This window comes from Protopterus annectens, chromosome 8.part0 (genome assembly GCF_019279795.1).
Source record: "Protopterus annectens isolate FY-2018-M chromosome 8.part0, PAN1.0, whole genome shotgun sequence".
In the NCBI taxonomy this organism is placed as follows: Eukaryota; Metazoa; Chordata; order Ceratodontiformes; family Protopteridae; genus Protopterus; species Protopterus annectens.
The window spans coordinates 1114255392-1114268340 of NC_056741.1; the positions used below are offsets into that span (position 1 = coordinate 1114255392).

A 12949-nucleotide genomic window follows, 5' to 3' on the forward strand; every position below is an offset into this window, starting at 1 on the left:
TCACCGAGCGAAGGATAGTAGATGGTGGTACCTCTGTTACCGGCTCCAAGACCTGAGCCTCGTGCAGAGATAAGGTCTCGACACTCGGCCCCGAAGTCATAGGAGCCGGTGTCCGAATTTGAAAAGAAGTGCTCGGAGCCGATGACTTGGGCTCCGACACTCTTGAAGACTTCGATCCCTTCGAAGACTTCGAAACCTGTTCAGCCTTGTCTAGGGCTTCTTGAAATTCAGGTTTGATTAGACCTCTGTCCACTAACTTCCTGCGTCTTTCCATCATGACCCTCCCACTAAAGGCATGACAGATAGAACAGTCTTCCTGCAAGTGGAGAGGGCCAAGACAGTAGACGCAGGAAGAATGGTTGTCAGTAATGGACATCTTTTGTCCACACTGACACCTCTTGAAACCACTCAATCTTTTCTGACATTACTATATAGAAAAGAAAAATTTTTTTACAACTACCAAAACCAGTCTAAAGTATCTAAATATATATAAAAGTTTAACAAACACACCACAGCACACTGATATATATATATATATATATATAAATTGAAATAAAAAGAAAAAAGGTTAACTTTCTTCAAAAATTGTTAGACAAAAAAATGGCCTAAGGCCCTTACTAATAATTTTTAAAGGTAATAATCTACCTAACTAGTTCACACAACTATCTATATATATATATATGTAAGCTATTAATTATAACGATTATAAGAAAAATATCACTATATCTATCAATAAAAATAGTAAAAATAGTAAAAGTTGTACTGGCCCGAGCCTCACGAAGTGATCTGCTGCTAGCAGCAAACTAGATCTGAGGGTTAGCACCGGAGGATCATGGGATATTACTGTGCCTCGAGCTTTCTCGAAGATGCGAGCTAGTGATGCGGCCGACTCGGAGCAGGGGATCGGCTCCGAACCCGTGTGTAAGAACAAACGGCGAGATTGAACAATTTCACATGTTCAGATACCCTTCTAGCTGATGTTATGGCTACTAGAAAAAGTGTTTTCCATGAGAGCAACTTAAGAGGGCATGAAGCTGAAGGTTCAAAGGGGGGGAGAATCAAGGATGCTAGGACCAAATTCAAGTCCCACTGAGGTGGGGGATCTTTGATTGGGGGCTTGAGCAAAAAGACACCTCTTAGAAAGGCTTTGCAGAGTTTATGGGACATGTTACTGGAGTCCGAGGCACCTACATGAAAGTTAGATATAGCAGCTAGTTGTACTCTAATGGTAGATGAGGAAGAGCCTAAATGAAAGAGCTCTGCCAGGAAGTCTAGGATAGATTGGATAGGTGCAGTGAAGGGGGTCTATATTTTTTGATGCTGCCCAGAAGGAAAAATGCTTCCACTTACTATTGTAAATCCTTCTGGTAGAAGGCTTGTGAGAGGCTATCAGGATGTTATGGACCGAATGAGAGATTAAGGGAAGCCTGGCTAGGGTAGGAATCAGAGAAACCACGCTGTGAGGTTGAGATTTTGGAGGGACTGGTGCAGCTGGCCCAACTGGTGGGTCAAAAGATCTGGCACTGGGTCCAGATGCCAAGGCTGCTCCAAGAAGTAATGATGGAGGAACGGAAACCATATCTGTCAAGGCCAGTAAGGGGCAATGAGGATCATGGTGACTCTCAAGGCGATAGCTTTCTGAATTAATTGAGAGATCAGTGGAAAGGGGGGGAAAGCATACAGAAGTCCCCGGGGCCAATCGTGGACTAGAGCGTCTCTGGTGGGTTGGCCTGGTAAAAGGAAGAGGGTGAAGAAGTCGTGACACTTGCTGTTTTGGGGAGTAGCAAAAAGATCGCAGCAAGGCCGGCCCCATCTTCGAAAGATTTCTTCCAGCACTGATTTTTTTTTTAGAGACCACTCGTGAGGCACGAGAATAGCCCTGCTCAACTTGTCCGCAATCACGTTGGACTTCCCGGGAATGTGCATTGCTATCAGAAAACGCTGAGAGGAAATCGCCCACTGCCAAAGTCTGAGTGCCTCTCGACATTAGGGGTAGGACTTGGTTACGCCCTGTTTGTTGATGTACCACACTACGGACATGCTGTCCGTCTGAATTGCAATAGTCCCGGTGGGAAGAGAGTCCTGAAGGGCTTGCAACGCTAAAAGCACTGCTCTCATCTCCAAGACATTTATGTGCAAGTGGCACTCGAAAGATTGCCACATGCCCTGGACTGTCCTGCCCTGATAATGCCCTCCCACCCGATCAGGGAGGCGTCCGTAGTCACCGTGGCGATTGGGGGGGGGGTGAAGGGTCTGCCCTGGAGAACTTGAGGTGATGTGATCCACCAAGACAGGTGATTCTTGCATGATTGGGTTAGCAGGATGATGTGAGACATCGGGAGCTGTTGAAAGGACCACTGAGAAAAATGCATCCACTGAGGATCCGCAAGAGCTAAGGGGAGGAGTGTAATAGTAGCTGCCATGAAGTAGGTCCTAATACCTTCAAGACTACCCTGGCTTTGATCTTGTTGCATTGAAGTAGAAGGTAAACTTGTTTGCGGATATCTGATACTCTTTGCTCTGTTAGTCTGACGGAAAGATGAACTGTGTCTAAGGTGGCACCTATAAAGGTAATAGATTGAAAAGGCGACAAGGCAGATTTTTCGAAATTTATTGAAATGCCTAGAGCTTGGCAAGTTTGGATGGTTAAGTCTCTGGATAGAAGAAGTTGACGCCTGGTTGTGGCGGTAAGGAGCCAGTCGTCCAAATATGGAAACACCTGGAATCCTTGACGTCTCAAGTGAGCAGCGACCACTGCCATACATTTGGTGAACACTCGGGGGGCTGTAGTGAGACCAAAGGGCAGGGCTCTGAAATGGTAGTGACTGGCTCCCAGCCTGAAGCGGAGAAACCTTCTGGAGCGTCTGTGCATTTTGATATGGTAGTACGCATCCTGAAGGTCTATCGAGCACATCCAATTGTCCTGACCCAAGAAGGGTAGAATGGACTGTAGCGTGACCATCCGGAATTTTGTTTTCTTCACATACTTGTTTAGCTTGCTGAGATTCAGTATTGGTCTCCAGTTTCCTGTTTTTTTTTTGGTACTAAAAAGAATTTGGAGTAGATTCCGGATCCTTGCTGGTCTGCTGGGACTGGTTGGATAGCTCTTTTTGACAGCAGCTTTGATATTTCTAACGCTGCTTGTTCCCTTAGACTGGGTGGAACGTCTGGAAGGGATTCTCTGGGTTGGGATGGGATGTGAATAAAGGGGATTTTGTAACCCTTGGATATGATCGACTGTACCCATTTGTCTTGAGTGAGGGAAAGCCAGGCTTTTTGGGTACAGTGATAATCTTCCCCCGACTGCCTCCGAAGGTGGACAGTCGGGCAGCTCCTCAGGGATGCTGAAAGGGTTTATCAGAGAAAGTTTCTCTGCTACCCTGGTTTTGCGGACCACCTCTGCCCCTAGGGCGGCATCTATTGTTGTTCCCCCCTCTGCCTCTAGAGAGGAATCGACTTTGTGCGTCAGATGAGACTCCTTGTGGTTTGCGGAACCACATCCCCCCCCCCCTCTGACCTTTGGGATAAGGTCTGGAAGGGGTAGAAAAACGGACTCCCACGGCAGAGAGAGTCTTACCTTCCTGCTCGCACCTAGTCAATGTATCCTTCACCTGAGGTCCAAACAACGTTGATCCATCAAAGGGGGAATTGGTGAAGGACGCCTTGAAAGGGTCCGCAAAATTGCAAAGCCGCATCCAGGCGTGGCGTCGTAAAGCTAGACCTGTGCCCGCGGCCCTACTCGCCCCATCAGCCGCATATGAGATAAGCCGCATGGAGGAGTTGACAATCGAATTCAGGGTTGCCAACTGGGAGTTCATTTTGTCTTGGAACCCCTCAGCTGTTGGATCCTGCATAGCCTCACCCATATCCTTGAGTAAATCCCTCTGGAGACGGATGAAGTGACACAAGAAGTTCAGCGACCGCATGGCAAAGGTCGCTGAGGAAAACATCCGCTTACCGTACGTGTCCATGGTCCTAGACTCCTTATTTGGAGGATGGACAGGTACCGAAGGATCGGCTAATTCCTTCTTAGTGGCTGCGGCCACCACCATGGCATCAACAGAGACGCCTTTGGATAAGAACGGTTTCTCTTTTGGGGCAGTAATAAATTTTGACGGCATCCTTGGGGTAGGTTCCACCGAATCAGGGGCCGTCCAAGCCTTCCTTGCCACCACTTCCATGAGGGGATCAAAGGGAGGAGACACCCAGGAGGTGGAAGGGCGAGAGCCAAACGCCTCAAGGTAGACCGACTCGTCCTCTGAAGGGTTAAGGGCGGGCCAGTTCCCCCTCTGTTTAAGGATTTCAAGGATTTCAGCAAAAGAGACATCCTCAGAGGAGGACCGAGGGGAACCTTCAGATTCCTCCAAGTCGGTGTCAGAGGTGATAGACTCAGGGGAGTCAATGTGCTTCCAGATCAGGAGAAGCCTCGGAAGAGGAGGACATTCCCAATGGGGAAACCTGAGGAGCTGGCTCTCTACGGTCTGTTACGAGGGGGTGGGTAGAAACGACCGCAGGCACTGAAGAGGGAGGAGCTGACAGAGCCGACTGTGGGGTAGACACGGGGTCTAGCACGCTCCGTACGACCTCGAAGGCACCCCAATCAGCCAAGGCCAAAGGTCCCCGCTCCGAGGAGACAAGGACCCCTCCCGGCACCAACAGGGATGGCTCTGAGGCTGATGTCGGAGCCGAACACACCAGCGCCGATGCTCCGAGAGGGAGAATGGGGTCGGACAAGGGTCCAATGCCACTCGCCCCCTCAGAGCAGACAAGGGAAGCTCGGCGCCGAGATCCCTCCAAGGAGGAAACTGGAGCAGACGATGGAGCCGAAAGGGAAGGTATTGGCTCCGACGCACTGACAGCCACGGCTCCGAACTCAGAGGAGTCGGAGGAGGAATAGAAGCAGGGATGGGAATAGCCGCTGGCTGTTGAGTAGGGCTATGCAACATTTGGGCCAGTGCCTCGGACTTGAGAAGTCTACTCACCACCCTTTGTAAGTCATGGTCGGACAGCCTGGAGGACCGAGAAGAATGGGACCTATGGCTCCGCTCCGACAGAAGAGGGGATCCCGGAGCCGAGTGGATGGAGCCGATGGAAGGGGACCTCGACCTCTTCTTTGAAGGTGGCTCCGATAAGACTATCGGAGCCGACTGAGTCTTAGTAACATCGGCTCCAGCTGGAGCCGAGGTAACGGTTTGAGACTTCGAAACATTGACTCCAGCCGGAGCCGATGTCGAAGCAGCCTTGATGCTCCCAGCAGACAGCTCTGAAGCTGGAGCTGACGGCCTGGAAGTCTTTGAAGGCTTCCCCGACACAGACTGGGTCGAGGGGCCTTCAGGCTTTAGCAAGCCTCGAAGAATAAGTTTATTTTTGCGTTCCTGCTGGACTCTAGGGCTGAATGCATGGCAAAGAGCACAGGAGTCCTGCAGGTGCAAAGGTCCCAGGCAATAGACACAAGAAGTGTGACCGTCTGTCAGAGACATTTTCTGACAGCACGAATCACACTTCTTGAAGCCTGAGACCTTGGAGTCTTTAGACATCCTAAAAAAGACTGTATACCAAGGGACACAGACACAACACACACTCACACCCTTTAACCAAAGGAAAAAATCCAGTCACACTAAAATGACAGGGGAAAAAGGGGAGTGGGCCAAAGGCCTAGAAGTTAAAAGGGAATAAAAAGGGGATAAAAAACAACGGAGACTCTATTTAAACTAAAGGGATACTCTGTATTAAAAACTAAACTAAATAGAAAGGATAGGGGTAGAAAATTTAAGTTTTTGACTAGAAAAACTCACTAACCTGCCAGAGCCGGTAGAAGAAAGCACCTCGCAGCTAAGCGGCAAACGAGATCTGAGTAGTTACCGCCTAGCATTGTGGGATATAGGGGAGCCTCGAGCCGGTGGAATTAGCTCTCGAGCTTTAGTATTGGCCGAGTCGGAGCCGAAGATCAGCTCCGAACCCATCCAGCAAGAATGAAGGCGAGATTGACAACTTAACATTACAAGTTTAACTACAGCAAACTGACTAATGCTGAACACAGACACAGCTTTTAATCCATTAGAAATATAAATTTATACCGCTTCAAACGGCACTTATACACAGAAGCTTGATTACTTTGTAATAAAAACATACCCCATTCCTTGTGCAGAGAACCTTCCTCCTCTCCTTCCAGATCCACCTGAACGTTTAACAAAAAAACAGATGTTTGTCAGAAAAACGTAAAACCAAAAACTTTTCAATAAAAAATTTAACTGCAATGAAAAAAAAAAAAAAGTTACCTCTCCCCCGTCCACGCCCTCGTCTCCCCCTCTCAGAACCTCTCCCAGATGGACCACTGCTTTTGCCCCCATCAAGTCCATTTTCCTGCCCTCGATCTATAAAGAAAAAGAAAAAAATGTCAAATCAAACTAAATGCTGGCTCTCAATAACCTTGATAAACCAAACAAAAGCATGGTGGCTCAGAAACAAGATCTTTGCCTCACAGCTTCGCACGTAAGGGTACAAATCAAACCTCAGGTTCTAGACTTTGAAGAGGCTTTACATACTCCTCTCATGATCTCCATGAGTTTTCTCTGGGTATTTCAGTTTCCTTCCACTATCTAAACATACACTGGCTGGCCAAACTAAATAATCTATACATACATATATTTACCTTTGCCCTACTGGCCTGGAGTGTGGCTAAAAAGGGTCCCTGGATCAATTTTTACCATTAACAAATGATAATTAAAACAGCATACACAACTTATACTTCAACACTGTGAACTTAAAAGCCTGTACGGGGGGTATTGAGGGATAAAGCCCAGACAATGGCCTAAGTGACCAAAGACAAATTAGCAGCTTGGGGACTTGACAGCAAAGATGGGAAGGTAAAGTGTGCATGACAGGGACACATGCAAACATACTGACACACCCTGATGTACACTGGAAAATGGGTCTCTATTATATTCTCGAAAGCCGACAATGTCGAATCTGACATTGTCAGCACGAGAATATTGAACGCTCAGAATCTCGAGCATGTAAACGGAAATCTCCATAAGGCGAGATTTCCGTTTACTGCAACGTAGTGCGGTCTCAGAGTTGGCATATTTAAGTAGTGGGGGGTGCAGGGGGGCTTGCCCCCCCTGCTTAAACCGGTTAGGGTACTTTTTTCTTTTTCTTGTCTTTTTATAAGGTCGGCGTTTGAAGACATCGACCATATGGTGTCGACCATATCTTGTTCGATGTTTTCAACCGATCTTATAATATAAGCCTGGGAAAATAACTGAGTGGACCATTAGCAGGCGGGCCAGGAACTTAATGCTGCTGCCAGTCCTTTGCAGGCATAAGGAGTGGTTTGGCTCTGAAACCCATTCCACACGCCACCTACAAGTTGTTAGGTGAGCATGAAAGCAAAATAACCTCTGACGGATGCTTTAATGATGGTCTCAAGGGGTGGACCTCAACCCTAGTGAAGGGGGAAGCAAATGGGCCAACTAACCAGAAGAGGCTGACTGGTAGGCAGCAGGTCCAAAGAAGTGCAAAAAAATCTGCATGCTTAAGCACCAAGAGCATTGCAACTTGAATGCACTACAAAATAGAAACAACAAAAAAAAAATCACAAGTACATCAATGTACAAAACACTCGAGTTAAACAGCATAAAATGGCTGTAACGAATGTGAATCTTAGCAGATCACTTCAAAAGCACAGCAGTAATAAATTCCAAAAGCAGTGACCCTTACAAGAAAAAGTACAAATCCCAGTAGATATGAAACACGTTCTTGGAACTGTCAGCAACCCCACTGCAGTAGAGTTCAATGCCCAAGGTAAATACAGGACAATCAACTCAAATGTAAAACAGACCTGCAACCTGAGTAAAGAAGTGATTAATACTAAAAAATGCACCAAATTTCAGCAGCTGATGCCTGTATATGTTACCATGGTAGTGGCACTGCCATGAACCACTAAACTGCAGGCATTCACGTACCTGCTGTGGGAGTTATGCTCACTCGCATCAAAAAAAAAGTTATATACTTACCATAACGTTCCATGTAAGTTGTTTATCTCGCCTTTATTCTCACTGATGGGTTCGGAGCCGATCCTCGGTTCCGACACGGCCAATAGCAAAGCTCAAGGTTTGCCAGTAGCTCGAGACCAAGCCTCTTATCCCACAATGCACTGCTGGAATTACCCCAGATCTTGTTTGCTGCGGGTATATATACCCTTTTATTTATTTCTACAAGGAAGCACTTCCCGAAGGGGAAGTAGTAGTATTGAATAACCAGGATGGTACTAGCCTCCAAGTCAACTGTCAACCAGGAGGGGGAAGGAAGGAGGGAGGGACGTGAGAATAAAGGCGAGATAAACTTACATGGAACGTTACGGTAAGTACATAACTTCTTTATGTGAAGTTGTTAAATCTTGCCGTTTATTCTCACTGATGGGTAGCATCCCTAGCACACTCAATCTTGGGTGGCTCATGGAAGTACGTTTTTCAGTACCGTGGAACCAAAGGAAGACCTGTCCTTGGAAGCCTTATCTACTTTGTAATGTGTGATAAAGGTATGAGGGTTAGACAAAGTGGCTGCAGCACAAATATTGTCAAGGGGCAATTTAGCTTGAAAGGCAGAAAATGTAGAAACGTCTCTGGTAGAATGAGCCTTACACGTTTGTGTGTCAATGGCATGTTTGCATTCGCATAAACAAAGGATATACAACCTGATAACCATTTAGATAGGGTTGTTTTAGCCACTGGATTACCTCTTCTGGCCTCCGAAAAGGATACGAAAAGTTGATCTGATTTTCTAATATCCTTAGTTCTATCAAGATAAAAACTGCTGTCTGTGTACATCAAGTTTGTGCAGCATGTAATCCAATTTGTTAGAGTGGTTGGGGAAAAAAGACTGGCAACTCAATGACCTGATTGATATTGGATTCAGAACAGACTTTAGGCAGAAAGGAGGGGTTTGTTCTGAGAGATACTCTAACAGCATGGAAAATCATGTAAGGTCTGATAGATAATGCTTGAAGTTCTGACACTCTGTGGGCAGAAGTAATGGCTACTAGAAATATAGTCTTCCAGGACAAATATTTGAGATCACAAGAAGATGCTGGTTCGAAGGGGGGGGGGGATTATTTGAGACAGCATAAAATTCAAATTCCAGAGAGAATAAGGGATTTTGACAGGAGGTCTCATGTGAAAAGTACCTTTAAGAAAAGCCTTAGATAACTTATGGCCCATAACGTTCAACCCATCGAATACAAGGTGGAAATTTGATATGGCGGCTAACTGGACTCGAACTGTGGCAGCTGCTGCTCCTTCCTTAAAAATCTTTGTCAAAAATTCTAAAATGGATAGGGAAGCTTGGAAAGGGTCGATTTTCTGTATATTGGCCCAAATTGAGAACCTGTTCCACTTACTGCGGTATAGTTTCCTGGTGGATGGCTTGTGAAAAGACAAAAGGATTTGTCTTGTATCATCTGAGAGTGAATGAAGCCTGGCAATTAGGGGAAATGGATTAGCCAAGCAGTCAGTTTTAGGGACTGTAGTGAAGGATGGAGGTCCCCTGACGGGGTGTCAGAAGGTCCGGAACTGGGTCCAGAATCCATGGCTCCTCCAGTAGATGATGGTGAAGGAAGGGGAACCAAATCTGTCAAGGCCAGTAGGGGGCTATGAGGATAACTGTCCTTCCCAGCGATTTTGCTTTCTGTAAAACCTTGGGTATCAATGGAATAGGTGGGAATGCATATAGGAGACCCGGAGGCCAATCGTGCACGAGTGAATCTCTCGGGGAATGTCCTGGAGGTGGTATTAGGGCAAAGTAGCTTCTGCATTTGGTACTGATGTGACTGGCAAAGAGGTCACAGCAAGGCTGGTCCCATTTGCGGAAAATCAAATCCGCAACTCGTTGGTTGAGAGACCACTCGTGAGGCAACAGTATTGCCCTGCTCAGCTTGTCCGCTATCACTATGGATTTCCCCGGGATGTGCGTTGCTATCAGAAAACGGTGGGATGACACAGCCCATTGCCATACCATGAGGACTTCTCGACAAAGGGGGTAAGACTTGGTTCCGCCTTGTTTGTTCAAGTACCAGACCACTGACATGTTGTCCGTCTGAACTGCAATTGTCCCTAGAGGAAGAGAATCCTGAAAGTACTGCAAGGCCAGAAGTACCGCTCTCAACTCCAGAACATTAATATGCAGATGTGACTCTTGATCCGTCAATGTGCCTTGGGCAGTCTTTCCCTGAAAATGCCCCCCCTCCCCCCCTATCAGGGAAGCGTCCGTGGTCACAGTGGTAACTGGGAACTGGGGGGGGGGGACAAAGGGTCTTCCGATTGTAACATGAAGAGACGTCAACCACCACCGAAGGTCTCTCTGGCAAGAATCTGTGATGAGAATCATGTGGTGCATCAGTAGCTTTTGGTAAGACCGCTGAGCGAAAAGGAGCCATTGAAGGATTCGCATATACATCCTTGCGAATGGTACAGCCAGGATTGCTGCTGCCATCAAACCTAGCACCTTCAAGACCTCTGCTGCTGTAGCTTTGTTCTTTGACACCAGTGAGATGACGTGTTGGTGAAGATGTGAGACCCTTTCGATTGGAAGACGTAGAGTGGTGGTTGAGATATCTAACTCTGCTCCTATAAAAATGGTATGCTGCGATTGCGATAAGGAAGACTTTTCGAAGTTGAATGTAATGCCTAATTGATGGCAGAGTGTCAAAGTATATTGTGTTGCCTGAGTCAATTGATGCCTGGTGGTAGCAGTGAGGAGACAATAGTCTAGGTATGGAAACACCTGGAATCCTAGACACCTCAGGTGAGCCGTGACCACTGCCATGCATTTTGTGAACACTCTGGGGGCTGTAGTGAGACCACAGGGCAGGGCTCGAAACTGGTAATGATTGGCTCCCAGCCGGAAACGCAGGTGATCCCTGGAGTGTCTGTTCATCTTTATGTGACAGTACACATCCTTGAGATCTATGGAGCACATCCAATCACCTTTCCCTAGGAAGGGAAGAATGGACTGAAGCGTGACCATTCGGAACTTCTCTTTCTTTACGAATTGGTTGAGTCTGCTGAGGTCCAAGATAGGTCTCCAGTCCCATGTTTTCTTTGGTACCAAAAAGAGTCTTGAGCAAGTTCTGAATCCAACTTGGTCTGCTGGGACTGGTTGGATAACTCTTTTTCTAGCAATTTTTGGACCTCTACGATTGCTTGTTCCCCGAGACTGGGTGGAACATCTGGGATTCTGTTTACAGTGGTAGGAGGAGAAGACAACGGTATGAAATATCCTCTGGAAATGATGCATTGTACCCATGTACCTGATGTTATGTTTCGCCAGGCTTCTGGGTACAAAGATGAGCGACCTCCGACTACCTCCAGAGCCGGACAGCCGGGCCTCCTTTCAGAAGCGCTGGTAGGGCTGACCAGAGAACTGGCCTCTGTCACCCTGTTGCTGCGGACCCCCTCTGCCACGCAGGCGGCGTCTTCCGTTATAACCCCCTCCTCTGCCTCTAGTGGGGGTTTCTCCACGTGTGTCCTGAAAGGCTCCCTGTGCTTTTCGGAACCACATTTTTCTGCCCTTAGGGCCCTTGGGATAGGGCAGAGTAGGGTTAGAAAAACAGACTCCAACGGCAGATAGGGTCTTGCCTTCCTGCTCACACCTGGTTAAAGTTTCCTTTACTTTAGGCCCAAACAGTGATGAGCCATCACATGGGGTGTTGATAAAGGAAGACTTAAAGGGCTCTGCAAAGGAACAGAGATGCATCCAGGCTTGTCTCCGCAGAGCAATGCCTGAACTAGCGGCTCTATTCAAACCATCAACTGCATAAGATACGAGATGCATGGATGAGTTCACAACCGAGTTTAGGGTAGCGAGCCATGTGTTGACACTGCCGGCAACCCCTGCAGCTACTGTACCCTGGAGAGCATCTCCTAACTCTTTCAGGAGATCTCTTTGCAGTCTCGTAAAATGGGTTAAATAGTTCAGTGACCGCAGAGAAAAGGTCACTGAACTAAACTTTTAGTTATGTACTTACCATAACGATAGATGTATGTGATCCATCTCGCCTACATTCATTACTGACTGGTTCGGAGCCGAGAATCAGCTCTGACTCGGCCATTATAACTAGCACGAAGTCTCTCATTGGCTGGGCTAACCCTGTATCCCAGGATGCATCACGCCCAAACCCCCAGATCTTGTTTAACCCAACATGATTCTCCCACATACACCATACCACAAGGATAAAGTAAGAGGAGAGAAAAAATAATATCCTCATAGAAATCAGGATACAGATTTCCTCCAAGTCCAACAGGTAGGGGGGAAGGAGGGCGGGTACGTAAGAATGTAGGCGAGATGGATCACATACATCTATCGTTATGGTAAGTACATAACTAAAAGATGTAATGTGATCCTATCTCGCCTACATTCATTACTGACGGGACAGCGTCCCTAGCACCTACATCCCGGGAGGCTCACTGAAAAACACTCCTGAGCACTGTGGAACCAAAGGAAGCCCGACCTCTAGAGGCCACGTCCAGTTTGTAATGAGAAATAAAAGTATGTGGAGAAGTCCAAGTAGCCGCTGCACATACCTCATCTATGGATAATCTAGCATGCCACTGAAGTTAAAATAGCCCTGGTAGAATGCGCCTTAACTGGAAAGGGAAGATCCTTATTCGCTAATGCATAAATAAATGAGATGCAGTCTAATCCACTTAGCTATAATGCCCTTAGTTACAGATCTGCCCATTCTATTGTCCGAAAAAGACACAAACAACTGATCTGATTTTCTCTCCTGTGTCCTATTTAAATAAAACCTCAGTTGTCTATGCACATCCAACTGGTGCAATTTGTATTCCGCTTTGTTGGAGAACCTTGGGAAAAAGACCGGAAGCTCAATAGACTGGTGGAGACAAAGGACAGATGAGACCTTAGGGAGAAAGGAAGGATTAAGTCGGAGCGA

At 47.0% G+C, this 12949-nt stretch overlaps 1 protein-coding gene across 1 annotated transcript in view; it reads right to left on the minus strand.

The window, feature by feature from the left end:
- Positions 1-12949, minus strand: part of UBAP2L (ubiquitin associated protein 2 like) — a gene marked incomplete in the record, with an annotated part of 3970948 nt that overhangs the window by 3134451 nt on the left and 823548 nt on the right. The window contains 2 exon segments of the mRNA XM_044080639.1: positions 6133-6178; positions 6279-6374. Of these exon segments, the coding sequence (XP_043936574.1) occupies positions 6133-6178; positions 6279-6374 (142 nt within the window).